This window comes from Oncorhynchus clarkii, chromosome 20 (genome assembly GCF_045791955.1).
Source record: "Oncorhynchus clarkii lewisi isolate Uvic-CL-2024 chromosome 20, UVic_Ocla_1.0, whole genome shotgun sequence".
NCBI lineage: Eukaryota > Metazoa > Chordata > Actinopteri > Salmoniformes > Salmonidae > Oncorhynchus > Oncorhynchus clarkii.
The window spans coordinates 16,380,532-16,398,806 of record NC_092166.1 but is presented as its reverse complement, the minus strand read 5'-3'; the positions used below and the strand labels follow the sequence as shown (position 1 = coordinate 16,398,806).

The 18,275-nt window shown below is 44.7% G+C and overlaps 1 protein-coding gene across 8 annotated transcripts in view; it reads right to left on the bottom strand.

Moving 5' to 3' along the window:
* Positions 1-17,565, bottom strand: part of LOC139376014 (eukaryotic translation initiation factor 4 gamma 1-like) — a 45,957-nt gene extending 28,392 nt beyond the window's left edge. For 2 of the 8 annotated variants that reach the window (XM_071118061.1, XM_071118065.1), the window contains exons 1-11: positions 17,138-17,561; positions 14,590-14,708; positions 13,961-14,047; positions 11,624-11,656; positions 10,344-10,523; positions 9,961-10,060; positions 7,216-7,364; positions 2,214-2,303; positions 1,570-1,648; positions 386-1,423; positions 67-155 (exon numbers count right to left, since the gene is read on the bottom strand). In XM_071118061.1, coding sequence (XP_070974162.1) covers positions 67-155; positions 386-1,423; positions 1,570-1,648; positions 2,214-2,303; positions 7,216-7,364; positions 9,961-10,060; positions 10,344-10,523; positions 11,624-11,656; positions 13,961-14,047; positions 14,590-14,664 — 1,920 coding nt within the window. In that variant the 5' untranslated portion in view covers positions 14,665-14,708; positions 17,138-17,561. Of the gene's footprint in view, positions 1-66; positions 156-385; positions 1,424-1,569; positions 1,649-2,213; positions 2,304-7,215; positions 7,365-7,595; positions 7,692-9,960; positions 10,061-10,343; positions 10,524-10,858; positions 10,880-11,623; positions 11,657-13,960; positions 14,078-14,589; positions 14,709-16,650; positions 16,720-17,043 lie in introns of all 8 variants that reach the window. The other 6 variants (XM_071118058.1, XM_071118060.1, XM_071118063.1 and 3 more) reach the window with 6 other exon arrangements.
* Between the last annotated feature and the right edge of the window lie 710 nt (positions 17,566-18,275).

Below are 18,275 nucleotides of genomic sequence, written 5' to 3'. Positions count from 1 at the left end.
GGACAACTGCTCAGGATAGTTTGACTTTATAAGGCTACTCTATTCTATGCACGTACAGACACACACCTCTTTGAAGGCATCCAGCATGTCTCCGATGGCTTCCTTCTTATTCAGCTCCTTCATGTTCCTCTTCTTCTTTGGCACAGACACAGCAGCTAGAAGAGAGAAGACAGGAATGTTACATTACATTTGTTACATCAAAAACCTTAAGCCACACCAAGAATCCCTGGGTGCCAAGGGTCAAACCCGAAGCCACACCACCAAGAGTCAAACCTGAAGCCACACCACCAAGAACCCCTGGGTGCCTCAGTCACACCAAAACCTTGGTGTAAATACTACAGTTTCTGACCAAGTGACCTGACAGGTAAAACTCCTTCCTGCTCACCTTGCATAGACGAGTCCTCTGAAGGGCTGCTGGACAAGGGCACTGGGGATGCATCCTCCTCTTTCTGCTCCTCTTCTTTCCGCTCCTCCTCCTCTTCTTCTTTCTTCTCCTCCTCCTCCTCCACGGCAGCAGCCGCAGGGTTAGCAGTTTCCTGAGGTGGGGGAGCAGCAGGCTCTGTGATTACAGTTGCAATGCGCTCTATTGCAACAACGGGGGCATCTACCTCATCGGGGTCCTCCTGGGGGAGGCCGTTGGACAGGGGAAGCTGCTCCACCTTCTTTTGGGCCACAGCAGGCTCCGCCAACGAGACAGGGGGAGTGGCGGCATGAGCAGGGGCAGAAATGGGCTCGGTCATGGCTTTCTGTTTGGGCGCTGGCGGCAACACCACGCTCTCAGTTTTAGTGGCCGCTTCCACAGCCGCCACCAACTTCAAGGACGGAACAAAATCGTCGCCCGTTGCGATGGGGGTCACAGGTCGTGGAGCGGGTTTAGTGTCTTCTTTAATGACCACAACAGCCACTACTACCTCTGGATTGATGGTAACTGCCGGCTCCTTCTTGACCTTTTCTACCTTCTCCTCCACCACTACTACTACTACTACTTCCTCCGCTACCTGGGCAAGAGGCTTCTCCACAGATGCTGGTGCAGCCAGAGGCTCTACCTGTGTGGAAGGACCTTCCGGGGTCACTACCTTCACCGCTGGGGTCATACCAGCGCCCACTGTGTGGCTGGCCTGAGCCATGGTGGTGGCAGGGGGTGGAGTCTGTACCTCTTCAGGGGGAGGGGAGGTAGAAGCTGTCAGGGGGGAGAAGGCAGGGGCCTGCTCTTCCCTTTGTGGGATGGGCACCTCGGGCCTCATCCCCGCCACCGGGGCATGTGATTCGCTGACGACCTGTTCGGTAAGCGGGGCAACCTGGCCATCGGTTTCCTGTCTGGCCTCCAGTGGGACAGCTGCAGTGGTAGGCTCTGGAGTTGACAACACTGGAGGCAGGGTTTCGGCGGCCGTCACTGTGCAATCCGCGGGTTCTGCGTTTTCATCTGCAACAAAGAAGGAAATCAGTTTGGAACTGTTTTGGACCTTTAATGTACTGCAATCAATCACTGACAATCAAGTTAGTAATTCATGCGGGCAAAATGTGGCTGCATAAACATTGTAGTACCACAAGACCTGAGAGGAGGCTCACCTGTTCTCGTCACGATGGTGACGGGTTTAGTAAATTCCCCGTTGGTCTGGGCAGGACCTTCTTCCTCTGTGGTGGAGGACTAGGGTCCGAAAACAGGAAGCAACATCAAAACTAGCATTGCAAAAATATACTTGATAGAAAATATTATGTTTTTTTCAAATGCTATCGTTTTGCCTGGTTGATCAAAACCAGCCAAGTTGAGAGTTGGAGAGAACACACAACCATAAAAATAAAACACTGAATGGAACATCTGGCTTCTATTCCAAACTTCCTGGTTTCCTTTATGACATCATCGCTGTGGAATCATCTCAAAGCCACAGGATTCCAAACTTGCATTGTGAGGTCATCACTGGGAATGATTCCAATGAGGAGAAATCAGGGGATGTATTAAGTGATGTGAAACACTTAATGTTAAATGTATTCAACTAGGAAGTATAGAGCTGATAGATTCCCTGTTCTATCTGACGGACAATCATCTGTTTCATATGATACATTTATGCTTTTTTTTAATCGTTTGATATCCTCATATGATAAATACCAATCAAAGTCTCGGCATGTGAACAGCAAGAAATCTAATTATTGGACAACAATGTTTATCAGTGCATTCTGTAACGTTACATGCTCCAGTGAGTTGTGATGCGTACCTGTGAAGGGGGGGTGGAGGTGGACCTTCCCCCGGACATGATCTCCTCTGTGATATCACGGCCCCCTTGGTTGGGGTCTCGTATTCTGATCTGGGAGGGGTAGGAACAGGGTGGGGGGCGCAGGATGAGGTTAAACAGTCTATACTAAAGTTCTAGAAATGTATTTATTGTATTAAGACAATCACATCACGCCCAAGCAGTCATTGTATATAAATAAAAAATAAGTCATTTTTCAGGACCCTGTCTTTCAAAGATAATTTGTAAAAATCCAAATAACTTCACAGATCTTCATTGTAAAGGGTTGTTACGGATACAGGTATCCTGTGTGTGTGTTTCTTTTCTCTCCTTCTCCCCTCACAGGTGAAAATCATTACTCCCCAATCAGTCAACAATGAATGACAATGAATTGCAATGTGCGTACTGTGAGACGCCTAAGACAGCGCTACGTTGAGACACGACGGACAGCTGATCGTCGTCGCAGTGGCAGACCGCGTGTAACAACACCTGCACAGGATCGGTACATCCGAACATCACACTTGCGGGACAGGTACAGGATGGCAACAACTGCCCGAGTTACACCAGGAACGCACAATTCCTCCATCAGTGCTCAGACTGTCCGCAATAGGCTGAGAGAGGCTGGACTGAGGGCTTGTAGGCCTGTTGTAAGGCAGGTCCTCACCAGACATCACCAGCAACAATGTCGCCTACGGGCACAAACCCATCGTCGCTGGACCAGACAGGACTGGCAAAAAGTGCTCTTCACTGACGAGTCGTGGTTTTGTCTCACCAGGGGTGATGGTCGGATTCGCGTTTATCGTCGAAGGAATGAGCGTTACACCGAGGCCTGTACTCTGGAGCGGGATTGATTTGGAGGTGGTGGGTCCGTTATGGTCTGGGGCGGTGTCACAGCATCATCGGACTAAGCTTGTTGTCATTGCAGGCGATCTCAACGCTGTGCGTTACAGGGAAAACATCCTCCTCCCTCATGTGGTACACTTCCTGCAGGCTCATCCTGACATGACCCTCCAGCATGACAACGCCACCAGCCATACTGCTCGTTCTGTGCGCGATTTCCTGCAAGACAGGAATGTCAGTGTTCTGCCATGGCCAGCGAAGATCCCAAATCTCAATCACATTGAGCACATCTGGGATCTGTTGGATCGGAGGGTGAGGGCTAGGGCCATTCCCCCCAGAAATGTCCGGCAACTTACAGCCTTGGTGGAACATCTCAAGAACAGCAAGAACTGGAAAATCTGGTGCTGTCCATGAGGAGGAGATGCACTGCAGTACTTAATGCAGCTGGTGGCCACACCAGATACTGACTGTTTTTATTCCCTCTTTATTCAGAGACACATTATTCAATTTCTGTTAGTCACAGGTCTGTGGAACTTGTTCAGTTTGTCTCAGTTGTTGAATCTTGTTATGTTCATACAAATATTTACACATGTTAAGTTTGCTGAAAATAAAACACAGTTGACAGTGAGAGGACGTTTCTTTTTTTGCTGAGTTTAAAAATGTGCCATTAACTGACTAACCTGGGTCGTATTCACGAGACCCAAACAGAAGAAAACGGACCTAAACTGGGAGTGACAACTTTCAATGTGAATGAAATGCTCGTTTTCGTTTCCCGTTGCAAAACGTTTTGCACTGATAACACTGGTTAAATAGGCCTATAATGAAAATCCCATTCTCTTCTCCCATCAAAAATAAGGGATAATCATTTCCCTTGGTTCATTCTCCTCTCCGTCTTTAGCACATGGTTGGAATTGCTCTTAAGCACACATCTAGGGTCACATTACCCCAAGCCCAATTCTGATCTAAAATCAGTTTACCCTCCCCCGATTCTATCTTTAACCGGGGGGGGGGTGAGAAGATATCGGATCCCGTATCAGCGTTAAGGGGCAACATCTACTCTCGGCTGAAAAGCAGAATCAACAACCTCAATCACCTAAACAGATGTTTTTGATAAGGAAAATGATCCAACTGTCCATCTAGCCAGCTGAAGCCAAAGAGAACACAGACTCATCGTTGATACAAAATCAACAGTGTTACTGTCTGGCCCTATTATGTTAGTGGGTTTATTTAGTTAGTTGGTGCAGCTCTATCATTCAAGACATATGCTTGCAGTCATGATGAGAGATTGACCCCTCCCTCCTGACCCCTCCTGTCTCAGCCTCCAGTATTTATGCTGCAGTAGTAGTTTATGTGTCGGGGGGCTAGGGTCAGTTTGTTATATCTGGAGTACTTCTCCTGTCCTATTCGGTGTCCTGTGTGAATCTAGGTGTGCGTTCTCTAATTCTCTCCTTCGCTCTTTCTCTCTCTCGGAGGACCTGAGCCCTAGGACCATGCCCCAGGACTACCTGACATGATGACTCCTTGCTGTCCCCAGTCCACCTGGCTGTGCTGCTGCTCCTGTTTCAACTGTTCTGCCTTATTATTATTCGACCATGCTGGTCATTTATGAACATTTGAACATCTTGGCCATGTTCTGTTATAATCTCCACCCGGCACAGCCAGAAGAGGACTGGCCATCCCACATATGCTCTCTCTAATTCTCTCTTTCTTTCTCTCTCTCGGAGGACCTGAGCCCTAGGACCATGCCCCAGGACTACCTGACATGATGACTCCTTGCTGTCCCCAGTCCACCTGACTGTGCTGCTGCTCCAGTTTCAACTGTTCTGCCTTATTATTATTCGACCATGCTGGTCATTTATGAACATTTGAACATCTTGACCATGTTTTGTTATAATCTCCACCCGGCACAGCCAGAAGAGGACTGGCCACCCCACATAGCCTGGTTCCCCTCTAGGTTTCTTCCTAGGTTTTGGCCTTTCTAGGGAGTTTTTCCTAGCCACCGTGCTTCTACACCTGCATTGCTTGCTGTTTGGGGTTTTAGGCTGGGTTTCTGTACAGCACTTTGAGATATCAGCTGATGTACGAAGGGCTATATAAATAAATTTGATTTGATTTGATTGTTAGCTAGCGAAATTACAACGTGTGGCTAAAAAAAGTGCACAGCTTTTTCCTGCATTAAAATTCAGTCATGAGCGCATGCCACTTGCAGTTGAAATATATTAGCCAATACATTTTGTATTGAATAACAGTGTAATTTACATCACGGTTTCAGTAAGAAAACATTTTGATAATGAACAGCTGGCGTGTGCATGTCATAACAAGCTCTTGTTGCAAGGTTGCCATAAAGTGTTTCTTTACATGACCTTTGACTGTTGTACAGCACTGTAGTGAATCTACTAAGTGGTGACATTATGAACTGCATGTTACAGGATTTCACTGCATAGTTTGTGATCTTGTGAACAGTGTAGTTTCAGATTACAGGTTAATTCATTCAGCCCTTGTTTATTAGTGCTTCAGCCCAAATACTACTGCCTTCTTATTCACCACCATAGACAGACATATTTAAGTTGTACCTTAGGAGGTCAACTGAAAGTGTTTTGTATTTACTTTGATTTAGAGGATACATAGTTGTTTTTGGTGGTTATCATGTAAACCACAAATAAAATATTCTTAAATAATGTTCATCAATATTTATTTATGAAATCATAATTTAGAGTATCTGTTCATCCCTTGGAGTACAATTTGTAAAATAAATAAATAAATAAAATATATTTATGTATTTTTCACTCCATCTAAAAAAAAAAATCAGGAAATATACTGGTAAACGGAGACTTTCGCCTCCCTAAAATCAGTATCGGACCCAAAAATCACATATCGGACCCAAAAATCACATATCGGTCGAACGATAGTAAATGCCAGGTGAAAAGTACTCAGGGCCTTGCCTTGGCTCCAAGCTAGAGCAAGTCCACCGGAGCCATGGCCCAGTGAGACACGGGTACCAGCCAGTGAGACACGGGTACCAGCCAGTGAGACACGGGTACCAGCCAGTGAGACACGGGTACCAGCCAGTGAGACACGGGTACCAGCCAGTGAGACACGGGTACCAGCCAGTGAGACACGGGTACCAGCCAGTGAGACACGGGTACCAGCCAGTGAGACACGGGTACCAGCCCGCGTAGATTCAACTCCTGTAACGAAGCAGCAAATAAAACTTATATTTAAAACATTTACCAAAATGTAATTTACAGGAAAACACTGTTTTAAACAGTACACATAATGAGAGCGGTTCCATAATGAAAATATCTGTTAGAAAGAGGGGGAATCTAATAACCACTAGGATGGGTTGCTAATATGACTAGGATGGGTTGCTAATATGACTAGGATGGGTTGCTAATATGACTAGGATGGGTTGCTAATATGACTAGGATTGTGCCTTTGGCTTCTGGACAACAAAGGAAAGTTGATATGAAAACAAATAGAGCAGGAGAGAAAAGCTAGACAAGGGCATCAGGAAGTCTTTAGAAAATAACTGTCTCCACGTTTCTATGGATTAATTTTCACAAGGCTACTTTGAAGCAAGGTAAGACATGACTCTTTATTTGAAGTGTTCAGCTTTCAGACAATTAGTGCCTCAAAGCAGTGGTGACGTGCTGATAGCCTGCCTAATATTGACTATAGCCTAGGCACTGGAATAACAAATGGGAGGCGCACTTTAATTACCAGTTGAGATTGACAAATAAAAACAGCTCCATTAAAATTGTGGCCATGAAAGTCAACATGCGACTGCATTTAGAATTGTTATTTGTTGAGCAATGACTGGGTTTACAAAAGCACGTTTCACTCCAGTGAGGAGCTACTCTTGGGTTGTCTTGACATAGGATAGGATAAGTGATAAGTGATAGGATACTCCGTTCCTCAAACTAGGCTCTGTATGCTGTGCAAATGTGATAAATAAGATGCATGACAACTAACGAAAATACACACTCGACAATTTAATTCCACTAAATTATGCAAATTGACCGATAAGCATGACCTGTCAAATGTATTTTCGGCAGCTAACATCCCTAGTGGAAACTCGAGTATGTCGTTAGGCCAAACACCAGGGTAAAGTCTCATAGTGGAAATGCAACAGTGTGTGGTACAGTACCGTTACGCGCTCCCTCTTGGGTGCTGGTGGATGGGTCGGCGGCTGAGGGGGCAAGGCCTGCTGCTGGGGCTGGGCAGGGCTTATGACAGGCGCGGTCTGGACAGGGGTTGTGTGGCTGTACTGGGGCTGGGCCGGGTAGTAGGCACCTGCTGTAGGGGGAGGGAGGGAGAAAGGGAGGTTTGTCAAACACACCCCAAAAAGAGCAAGAGACATTCACACACAGACTGAACATGAACTGAAATACACACATGCATCCACAGCAAAACAAAACCATGTGCACAAGGGAAAAAACACATTATGCAGACATATTAGGCAGACAAAGATGCAGCCCAGCACATACTAAGCAGCACACGCAAGTACACACACACATACATACTCACCGGGGTAGCGCTGGGAGGTGAGAGGAGCACCGTGGAGAGAGAGACGCCCATTCTCTCGCCCGCCCCCTCTCCTCTCCCTCGCAGCCAGAGAGGGTTCTGAACACAACAGGGGGAGAGGGAAGAAGGAAGGAAGGGAGCGAGGGAAGGAAAATTAAAGGGAGGAGAGAAGAGAGGACAGGAAGAGACAGATGCAGAGTGAGTGAAGGGAACCGGAAGTAAGCAGGGTGTTAAAGGCAGTGAGAAGCAGCAGGTGAGAAGACTGATAGAGCAGAACCAAAGCCCACACACAGCCTTGGATCCTAAAGAGAGAACAGAGACCACCATACACACAGCCTGCCAGGCCACGCAGCAATGAACCAACCGTAAGACCACCTGACTGGCCAAACGTAAGAGCAACTACAAGAGCAATTGTAAGATCAACTAGTAGTCCTTTGTAGCTCAGTTGGTAGAGCATGGAACTTGTCATGCCAGGGTCGTGGGTTCGATTCTCGGGACCACCCGAAATATATCCACGCATGACTAAGTGACTTTGGATAAGAGAGTCTGCTACATTTCATATATTGACCGATAAATGTGTGACCGACCAACTGTAAGAGCTGGCTACCACCTGGCTACCAGACTGCTGCAATATGTTCACATACTTTTCTACCCACTTTTCTACCCACTTCATAACTATATAACTGTATTCTAGTCAAGGCTCATCCTATATAAACTACTGCAGTACATACGTTTTCTATTCATGTACTGTCCATACACACCAGGGTATACACATATACAGTGCTTTCAGAAAGTATTCAGACCCCTTTCCACATTTTGTAACATTCCAGCCTTATTCTAAAATGGATTGAATAAATGTTTTGACACATTAATCTACACAACATACCCCATAATGAGAAATCTAAAATAGGTTTAGGGATTTTTGCAAATGTATAAACAATAAAACCTTATTTACATTCAGTCCCTTTGCTATGATAATCTAAATTGAGCTCAGGTGCATCCTGTGTCCAATGACCATCCTTGAGATGCCTCTACAACTTGGAGTACACCTGTGGTAAATTCAATTGATTGGACATGATTTGGAAAGGCCCACACCTGTCTATATAAAGGTCCCACAGTTGACAGTGCATGTCAGAGCAAAAACCAAGGCATGAGGTCGAAGGAATTGTCCGTAGAGCTCCGAGACAGGATTGTGTCGAGGCACAGATCTGGGGAAGGGTACCAAAAAATTTCTGGCACATTGAAGGTCCCTAAGAACACAGTGACCTCCATCATTCTTAAATGGAAGAAGTTTGGAACCACCCAGACTCTTCCTAGAGCTGGCCGCCCGGCCAAACTGAGCAATTGGGGGAGAAGGGCCTTGGTCACTGACAGAGCTCCAGAGTTCCTCTGTGGAGATGGGAGAACCTTCCAGAAGGGCAACACTCTCTGCAGCACTCCACCAATCATTAATTTATGGTTGAGTAGCCAGACGGAAGCCACTCCTCAGTAAAAGGCACGACAGTCCACTTGGAGTTTGCCAAAAGGCACCTAAAGGACTCGTGTCGGATGAAACCAACTATTCGGCCGGAATGCCAATCGTCACGTCTGCCGGAAACCTGGCACCATCCCTACAGTGAAGCATGGTGGTGGCAGCATCATGCTATGGGGATGTTTTTCAGCAGCAGGAAGTGGGAGACTAGTCAAAATTGAGGGAAAGATGAACAGAGCAAAGTAGAGAGATCCTTGATGAAAACCTGCTCCAGCGCACTCAGGACTTCAGACTGGGGCCAAGGTTTAGCTTCCAACAAGACAACGACCCTAAGCACAGAGCCAAGGCAATGCAGGAGTGGCTTCGGGACAAGTCTCTGAATGTCCTTGAGTGACCCAGCCAGAGCCCAGACTTGAACCCGATCGAACATCTCTGGAGAGACCTGAAAATAGCTGTGCAGCGACGCTCCCCATCCAGCCTGACTGAGCTTGAGGATCTGCATAGAAGAATAAGAGAAACTCCCAAAATACAGGTGCGCCAAGCTTGTAGTGTCAAACAAGACTCGTGGCTGTAATTTCTGCCAAAGATGCTTCAACAAAGTACTGCGTAAAGGGTCTGAATACTTATGTAAATGTGATCTTACATGTACATGTGGCCCCAGTTCTCGTCATGAATGTGGTTTTGGTAGTATTTACAGTGATGGTCCTAGGTAAGATCGTGATTGGACCTAGTGTAGCCATGGTTGTGGTTCGAGCGGACATTGCGGTTCAATAGTAGGTTGAGGTTCGCGTTCCAGCTGCTGATCTTGTCGTGCCTGTGATTCTAATCAAGATTATGGTTGCAGTCATGGTGGTTGTGCTTGGCAGGTGGGGCCCGGCTCAGAGCAGGGCCTCTTACCATAGGTGGGGTATTCAGCCGGGCTGGTGCCTGGGTAGAAGCCTGCTGTCCCACTTGTCACAGGGTACTGTGGACTTGGTGGCATGTAGGGAGCCCGATACTAGAGAGACAGAGAGGACACTTAGAACTATGTCAAGTTACCTGTCTTAAAGGGATCAAGCTCCCCGTTTGCTCTGTTTAGGTACATCTACAATAGTATGTAACATTACCTCTTGACTTTAGACTATCAGCTGGAATACTGCATGAGCGGTGCGATAATTAGGGATGCGGTTGTTTTTTTTTACTTTCCAAAAATTCCCAGATTTTCAGAAATTCCGAAAACTTGCAACCATTTATTCTAGTCAAGTTGACCTTTAGCATAACGTGATGACCAGCTGTGGTACCTGTCCAGGGGGGATGAAGTAGCCCTGAGGGGAGCCAGCAAAGGACAGCTGCTGACCAGGGATCATCATCATCTGGGAGCCAGGCTGGTAGATGTGGGTGGGACCAACCGGACGAGGCCCACTGCTGGTCTGGACCCGGGTGACACTGGTGGGCATGGTGGGCCTGTTGGCATAATAAGGCTAGAGAAGAATGGGGGAGGGAGGGACAGAAACTGTCAGTATATTTGTGTGTGTGTGCACGTGCACCGCAGGGCTAAAATGTCACATACTGAAAGTGTCAGATAGTTGAGACTCCACGGGGAGGGGATATCCATCCAGGTTAGTACATCAAAGACTGGGAACTACAGGGCCGAGTGGAAAGAAATGTCTGCTACAATTTAACATTGATCACAGCTCACATCTACCCTAAAAATGTTACAATATCGACTCTGTATGACATGGTTGTTGTTGTGTGGCTGTGCATTCAGCCCTCAGGTTCTATACACTCAGATGAGAAGGAAGAGAGAAGCTGTTACCTGCAGTGCCCTGTATCCACCCTTCAGCCGGACAACACACAAGCAGAGAACAAGGGGGCGGGGTGACAGAAAGGCAACAGAAAAATAGGAAGAGTAATAAAAAATAGAGAGCAGAAGGAATGCGAGAGAGAATGTAAGAAGCAAGAGTAAATCACTCAGACATTACAGTTAGCAGTGCAAAACATCAGTCTTTCACATGCAGCTGACCATCAGAAAATATGAAGACGTTGCAGAAATATAAAGCTAGAGGGTAACAGACTTAAATTCCCATGGGGTTAGCATACGTGTTCTAGTTTCATCGATGCCTCTGTTTGCAGGCCTAGCAAGTGGTTTGGCCAGCACTTTGCTTGATTGGGGTAACCAATTTACACATATACAGGTGAAATGTAAAACCGGCAGACCATACTGCTGAGGTGCCTAGTACCTTTACTGAACTGCCCTACTGCGGGTGGTGTCATATTAGGTGTTACCATGGGTAGCATATGGGGTTACCAGCCTGGATGTCTTCACTGGGGGAATCCCTGGTCCCGGAGATCCACAAAAGGCTGAGGGACAGATTCTAGCACTCCACTACTCAAGGTCTTAATTGATAAAAAATATATACATTTCATTCAATCAGGTGGTTTTGGGTGTAGTTACAGCTGGATCTGGTCAGAACTAAAAAGGTTGTTGAGCCTCATCCTTCTCTAAAGTGAAATGTGTATTAATGCACTACTGTCCTATTGAGACGGCAGACATTTTGGGGAAGGTAAAGGGAGTTAGTACCTGTTGGTGTAAAGCACGGGGCCCGGTGGCAAACTGGGAGGGAGGACAGAAAAAGAGAGCAAGAGGTCAAGGTTGGTAGCCAGAGAGTGGTGAGATAGACCTTAAAAAACACACACACACACACACACACACACACTAAACCAAAGCGGTTAAGCAGAAAGACCGTTACACACAGGTTGGACCAAAGCGTTACAGTTGAGCAAGAGTTGGAGTTAAAAGGCCCAGTGCAGCCAAAAACATGATTTGTATGTTACATATACACATACAGTAGCAGTCAAAAGTTTGGACACCTACACATTCAAGGGGTTTTTCTTTATTTTTACAATTTTCTACATTGTAGAATAATAGTGAATAAATCATAACTATGAACTAACACATATGGAATCATGTAGTAACCAAAAAAAGTGTTAAATATATTTTATTTATTTATATATTTATTTTATTTGAGATTCTTCAAAGTAGCCACCCTTTGCCTTGATGTCAACTTTGCACACTCTTGGCATTCTCTCAACCAGCTCATGAGGTAGTCACCTGGAATGCTTTTCCAAAAATCTTGAAGGAGTTCACACATATGCTGAGCACTTGTTGACTGCTTTTCCTTCACTCTGCGGTCCAACTCATCCCAAAGCATCTCAATTGGGTTGAAGTCGGGTGATTGTGGAGACCAGGTCATCTGATGCAGCACTCCGTCCCTCACCTTCTTGGTCAAATAGCCCTTACACAGCCTGGAGGTGTGTTGGGTCATTGTCCTGTTGAAAAACAAACGATAGTCCCACTAAGTGCAAACCAGATGGGATGGCGTATCGCTGCAGAATGCTGTGGTAGCCATGCTGGTTAATTGTGCCTTGAATTCTAAATAAATCACTGACAGTGTCACCAGCAAAGCACCCCCACACCACCTCCATGCTTCACAGTGGAAACCACACATGCGGAGCTGATCCGTTCAGTTACTCTGCGTCTCACAAAGACACAGCGTTTGGAAGGAAAAATCTCAAATTAGGACTCAGACGAAAGGACAGATTTCCACCAGTCTAATGTCTATTGCTCGTGTTTCTTGGCCCAAGCAAGTATCTTCTTATTGGTGTCCTTTAGTAGTGGTTTCTTTGCAGCAATTAGACTATGAATGCCTGACTCATGCAGCCCATTTCTTTGGGCTGAAATCTGAGGTGCAATTATTTGCCGATTTCTGAGGCTGGTAACTCTAACGAACTTATCCTCTGCAGCAGAGGTAACTCTGGGTCTTCCTTTCCTGTGGTGGTCCTCATGAGAGCCAGTTTCATCATAGTGCTTGATGGTTTTTGCAACTGCACTTGAAGAAACTTTCAAAGTTCTTGAAATGTTCTAGATTGACTGACCTCCATGTCTTAAAAGTAATGATGGACTGTTGTTTCTCTTTTCTTATTTGAGATGTTCTTGCCATAGCCCTATTTGGTAAAAAGACCAAGTCCGTACTATCTTCTGTATACCACCTTGTCACAACACAACTGATTGGCACAAAATCATTAGAAAGGAATGAAATTCCACAAATTAACTTCAGACACACCTGTTAATTGAAAAGCATTCCAGGTGACTACCTCATGCAGCTGGTTGAGAGAATACAAAGAGTGTGCAAAGCTGTCATCAAGGCAAAGGGTGGCAACTTTGAAGAATCTCAAATATATTTTGATTTGTTTAACACTTTTGATTACTACATGATTCCATATGTGTTATTTCATAGTTTTTATGTCTTCACTATTATTCTACAATGTAGAAAATAGCAAAAATAAAGAAAAACCCTGGAATGAGTAGGTGTGTCCAAACTTTTGACTGGTACTGTACATTTCCACACTGAGGTTGGAATAATACTGTGAAAATTATGATAATGCCCTTTGAGTATAAGAGCTGTTTGAAAAGACCGTCTGAAATTTCAGCCTATTTTGGTGGGATGGAGTTTTGGCCTGCCTGGCGACGTCACAAGGCGGTATAGGTTAATAGACCAATAACAATGAGTTTCAAACCTCTTGGCCAATAACAGCTAGTTCAGAGGTTTCATATCCCTCCCATTAGGTTCATCCAATTAGGCCCCTAACTCAGACAGTCCTAGCAAATTTCTTGCTTGAAAAAATATATTTTTGTTTTCAATTAAAACAGCAAAAAGAAACAATCATAGTAAGGTACTTAATTGTTACCCAGAAAACATTTGATATTTAGATAAAAACAGCTGCATTGGACCTTTCAGAATTGAAGTAGGGGTCTTACACTCAGCAAGACATAGAAGAGTCGACATTGAAAGAGTGTTGGCAAAAGAGCGGAAAATAAAAGGAGCAATTGAGTAGCAGAAGAAGTAGAGTGCACTACCTGTCGTGGCTGCGGTGCAGAATTCATTTGTTGGGGAGTTTGGGTGGCGAAGACAAGTGAAGTGGGCTGTCCAGAGGCATAGGTAGCCTGGGAAAGAGGGGAGGCAGAGAAACACAACTACATTAGCCGGCTAACTTGCTGCCAAAGATGGGTTGTGTTCAGTAGGATACAATGTAGCAAAACGCTTCAGAAAGGAAAACAAAAATGATCATCCTTATTGGACAAGATCAGGGGTGTATTTATTAGTCGCAGAACGTTTTGCAAGGGGAAACATTTAGCAGTGCAAAAGGCAGGTAGGACTGTTTGATTTTGTTTTGTTCCTAGAGTAAATGGTAAACAGTTTAATCTTTGTATTCACTAAAAACCAAATGGAACCAAACTGACGCAAACTTGATGAAACGGGGAGGGACCTATAGAAATTTGTCCAATAGAAACTCAGGGTTTTTTTGCAAACTGTTTTCCATTTGGAGTGAACATTTTCTGTTGCAAAACATTTTGCAAAAGTCTTTGTCTAATGAATAAAAACCCATGTAGAATCTCACGGTTTCAAAACATTGCCTCATGTTTTTTGCCTAATGAACGCTACTCTGATCTGTCAGAGCGAGCTGGGTCTTGTCATTGGCTCTCACCTGTGTCAGGCCAGGGGAGGGGGAGGGGAGTGGGACAGAGGTGGGTCCCGTTATAGGCTGCGGTGGTTTGTTCATTTCACGTAGTTCTGCATCAGGGTGGCGCTGACTTGCCAGCCGATCTGAGGAAGAGGAAGAGTTAGTCACCAAAATGAGCAAAAAATTAGGTACATCAATTTTCTTTAAATCCTCCAAGACATTAATCTCCATATTGATACTGGGTCAGCTGGACTAGGCTAGGCACACTAGATGTACAATAATCACCTGGACACCATGCCCAGTGAGCGAAAGAGCAGAAAGGTCAGAAAGCCAACTTGGGAAATCCCTGTATCAACCTCCTAAGAAGTTAACTTGCGGTTGCCCTCACGAAGCTACAGTACCCTATGACATATTCATGAGAAACCCTGAGTGTTTGTCTGCTGTAGTAGGTCATGGCAGTAAGGCTTAGAGCCAAATAATCCGACACTGGTCACAAGTTGGTGTTACAAAGTAGGAAACATTACAGTAGATAGGTTAGACCTTGTGTTAGAACACCATTTCATGGGCTTCCAGAAGTTCAGTCTAAATATGCCATTCCAGTGACACAATGTTGTTGTGCCGAGTTCCAAAATACCAATAAACCGCTATTTAGACCTTAAACAAAAAGACACCAACTCACTCCTGAGGGTGCATTGGGTTAATGGGAGTTACCACATCACTACAGGGGCAGTTCCACAATGCTACACTCCAGTCACAACAGACACATATAGTTAAGCCATTGGCAAAACCATCTATTGATCCTCCTGGTAGATGGTGCCAATAAAGAACACGTCACACCATGACTATTATTATCTCAAGGGAATAACTAACATTTCCTTTCAGAAGGAGAGACTATTTGGGGGGACTGAGATTGTGATAGAGAGCAGAATCATGTCTGCGAATTAGAAATTGCAAAAAATAAACTGCTCCTGGGTTGTGAAATTCAAATCTCTTCTCTGCACCTTCGGGGATTAGGTTCACGCCAATCTGAGCTTGTACATCTCACTCACTGTTTTAACTTACACTCAATTGAACTAACTAGTTATTTAGTATGAATGTCTTTCAGGTCAAAGTTCACTTGCCAATAGCCTCCATTTGCTTGTAACATATTGTCTCTATTGTGGACATGTGTTGGTTACAATTTTTCAGATTCCTCAGAGATGTCCACATAACATCAGATGACAACTAACAATTTAAATAACATTTATAATTTTACTGGGAAGCAACACACTCCACTTTTGCATTTGAGGAATGTGGAATTGTAGACCAACATGGAATCAGGGTACGTGCATATTGCGGCCTTTAAAATGTTTAAGCAATTTCCCGATAGTGTTTTTGACATGCCATTAATTAAAGCATGAAAAGATGTCGTGTCAAACTGATAGCACATGGTCTAAAGAGGACATCTCACATTAGGAAGACGTGTCATATGGCTGGCTAGCTAGCAAAGCAGCCGGTGTTAGCCACTATAGTTAGCTTCCATATGTTATCCCATCCCTGGCTAGCCCACTCTGTTTTTGGCGCTAAATAAAACGAAAGACCATTAAATGAACGTATGATAACTAACATGATACGTTTTCCTGGGTAGATTAGGTATAACATTAGTTACTGGTAGATCAAATTGCAAGCAAGGCCTTCTAGCGTGCTAACAATGCCGGGGAGGACCACTGATGGTGGATTTCACACACCGCTAGCTAGCCTGTAGTAGCCTACGTGTCTCATAGTAATGAGTGAGTGAACTTGACTAGCTACAGTAAATTAGTTCGCTAACTTAAATCCACCTGAAATTCTGCAGTGACATGTCTACACATATATACATTATGGATTGTAATATAAAATATCACTTTATTTGTACCCAACTGAAATAGTTAAGACTTTCAATCACATGTTAACTTCCAAGCTAGTCTTCCAAGGAGTATTCATTCTAGGCCCGACTAAGACACACATTGAAAGCCCAGCATGACAATTGCTTTGGCTACAGATTTATGGGCAGGTTAACCAACGTTAACCAGCAATTTTAAAACAGTGTGATAAAAATAAACTTACTTGCGAGTAAATTGACAGATTGGCATCTTGAAGTAAAGCGTGAATCTACACCATTTGTTTCGATGGGAACTGTCAAATTGATGAAAGATTTGCGAAATCTCATTAAGTTACCTTGCTAACATTCTAGACTAGCATTAGCTCGCTAGCTAATTTATCAACAATAAGTTCACCAACTTCAAACACAGACCTGAGCTGGCTAACTAACTTCAATAATGAAATGCTCGAGAGTTGTTCCAACCCAATTTCATGCAAAGGTTAACTAACTAACCAACCAGGCTCGTTTTGACGAGCACAGAGAAACACAGTTAAAGCCAAGACTATTTCTAGCCGCTAACATTAGCTAGCTAGTTATTCTTCTTAAAGATAGAAAGCTATTTAGCCAAGTTAGCAAACCTTGTAAAATGGACTGACAGAACAGGGCCTTCATCCGTGCGTTAGTCTTTCACAGCGTAATAGCAGGTATCGAACTTTAGCACAATATTCTTACCGGGTATGAAGTGTCTGAGGGATCGGAGGGAAGACTTGAATAAACAATGGAAAAAAGACAGTATTTTATAACCTATTGTCCATTACTTAAAATTGTAGCTAATGTAGTTTCTTGTCCTCTCCTCCACATGGAAAGTGTGCCTTTATTGACTTAGCAGCTAGCTAGGTGAGTGCTGTCACTTCGTCTTTAAATTCCCAGAACGTGCAAAAGTGACAGGGCAGAAACTGTATTAATATCGCACTTGACGGTTACTATTGACAACTCCAATGCCTCCTAAAAAAGCCTCTGGACCGGAGGTCCATGATCAAGGCGCCGATGGTAACGGATTGCCGGTAAAATACAATATACTGGGGGTTTCATTCGGTTTACAGCGAGGCCATGGTGCAATGCATTATCGTCCGCTGGAGCCGGCAGGACTGTGCCCGGGTACGCATGGGTACTTCCGGGAAAATTATTATTTGATGCTGCCACCTCCATCACGTGACAGTGGAAACTAAAATCCAAATGTTGTGTTATTACTACCTCTGAGGGTTTAGAGCTTGGGGTATTCACCTCTTGCAAGTACTTGGGAGTATGGCTAGACGGTACACGGTCTTTCTCTCGGCACATATCAAAGCTGCAAGCTAAAGTTAAATCTAGACTTTGTTTCCTCTATCATAACAGCTCCTCTTTCACCCCAGCTGCCTTACTAACCCTGATTCAGATGACCATCCTACCCATGCTAGATTACGGAGACATCATTTATAGATTGGTAGGTAAGGGTGCTCTCGAGCAGCTAGATGTTATTTACCATTCGGCCATCAGATTTGCCACCAATGCTCCTCATAAGGACACATCACTGCACTTTATACTCTGCAGACTAGTAATCTCTGTATACCCGTCGCAAGACCCACTGGTTGATGCTTATTTATAAAACCCACTTAGGCCTCACTCCCCCCTATCTGAGATATCTACTGCAGCCCTTATCCTCCACATACAACACCTATTCTGCAAGTCACATTCTGTTTAAAGTCCCTAAAGCACACACATCCCTGTGTCGCTCCTCTTTTCAGTTCGCTGCAGCTAGCGACTGGAACAAGCTGCAACAAACACTCAAACTGGACAGTTTAATCTCAATCTCTACATTCAAAGACTCAGT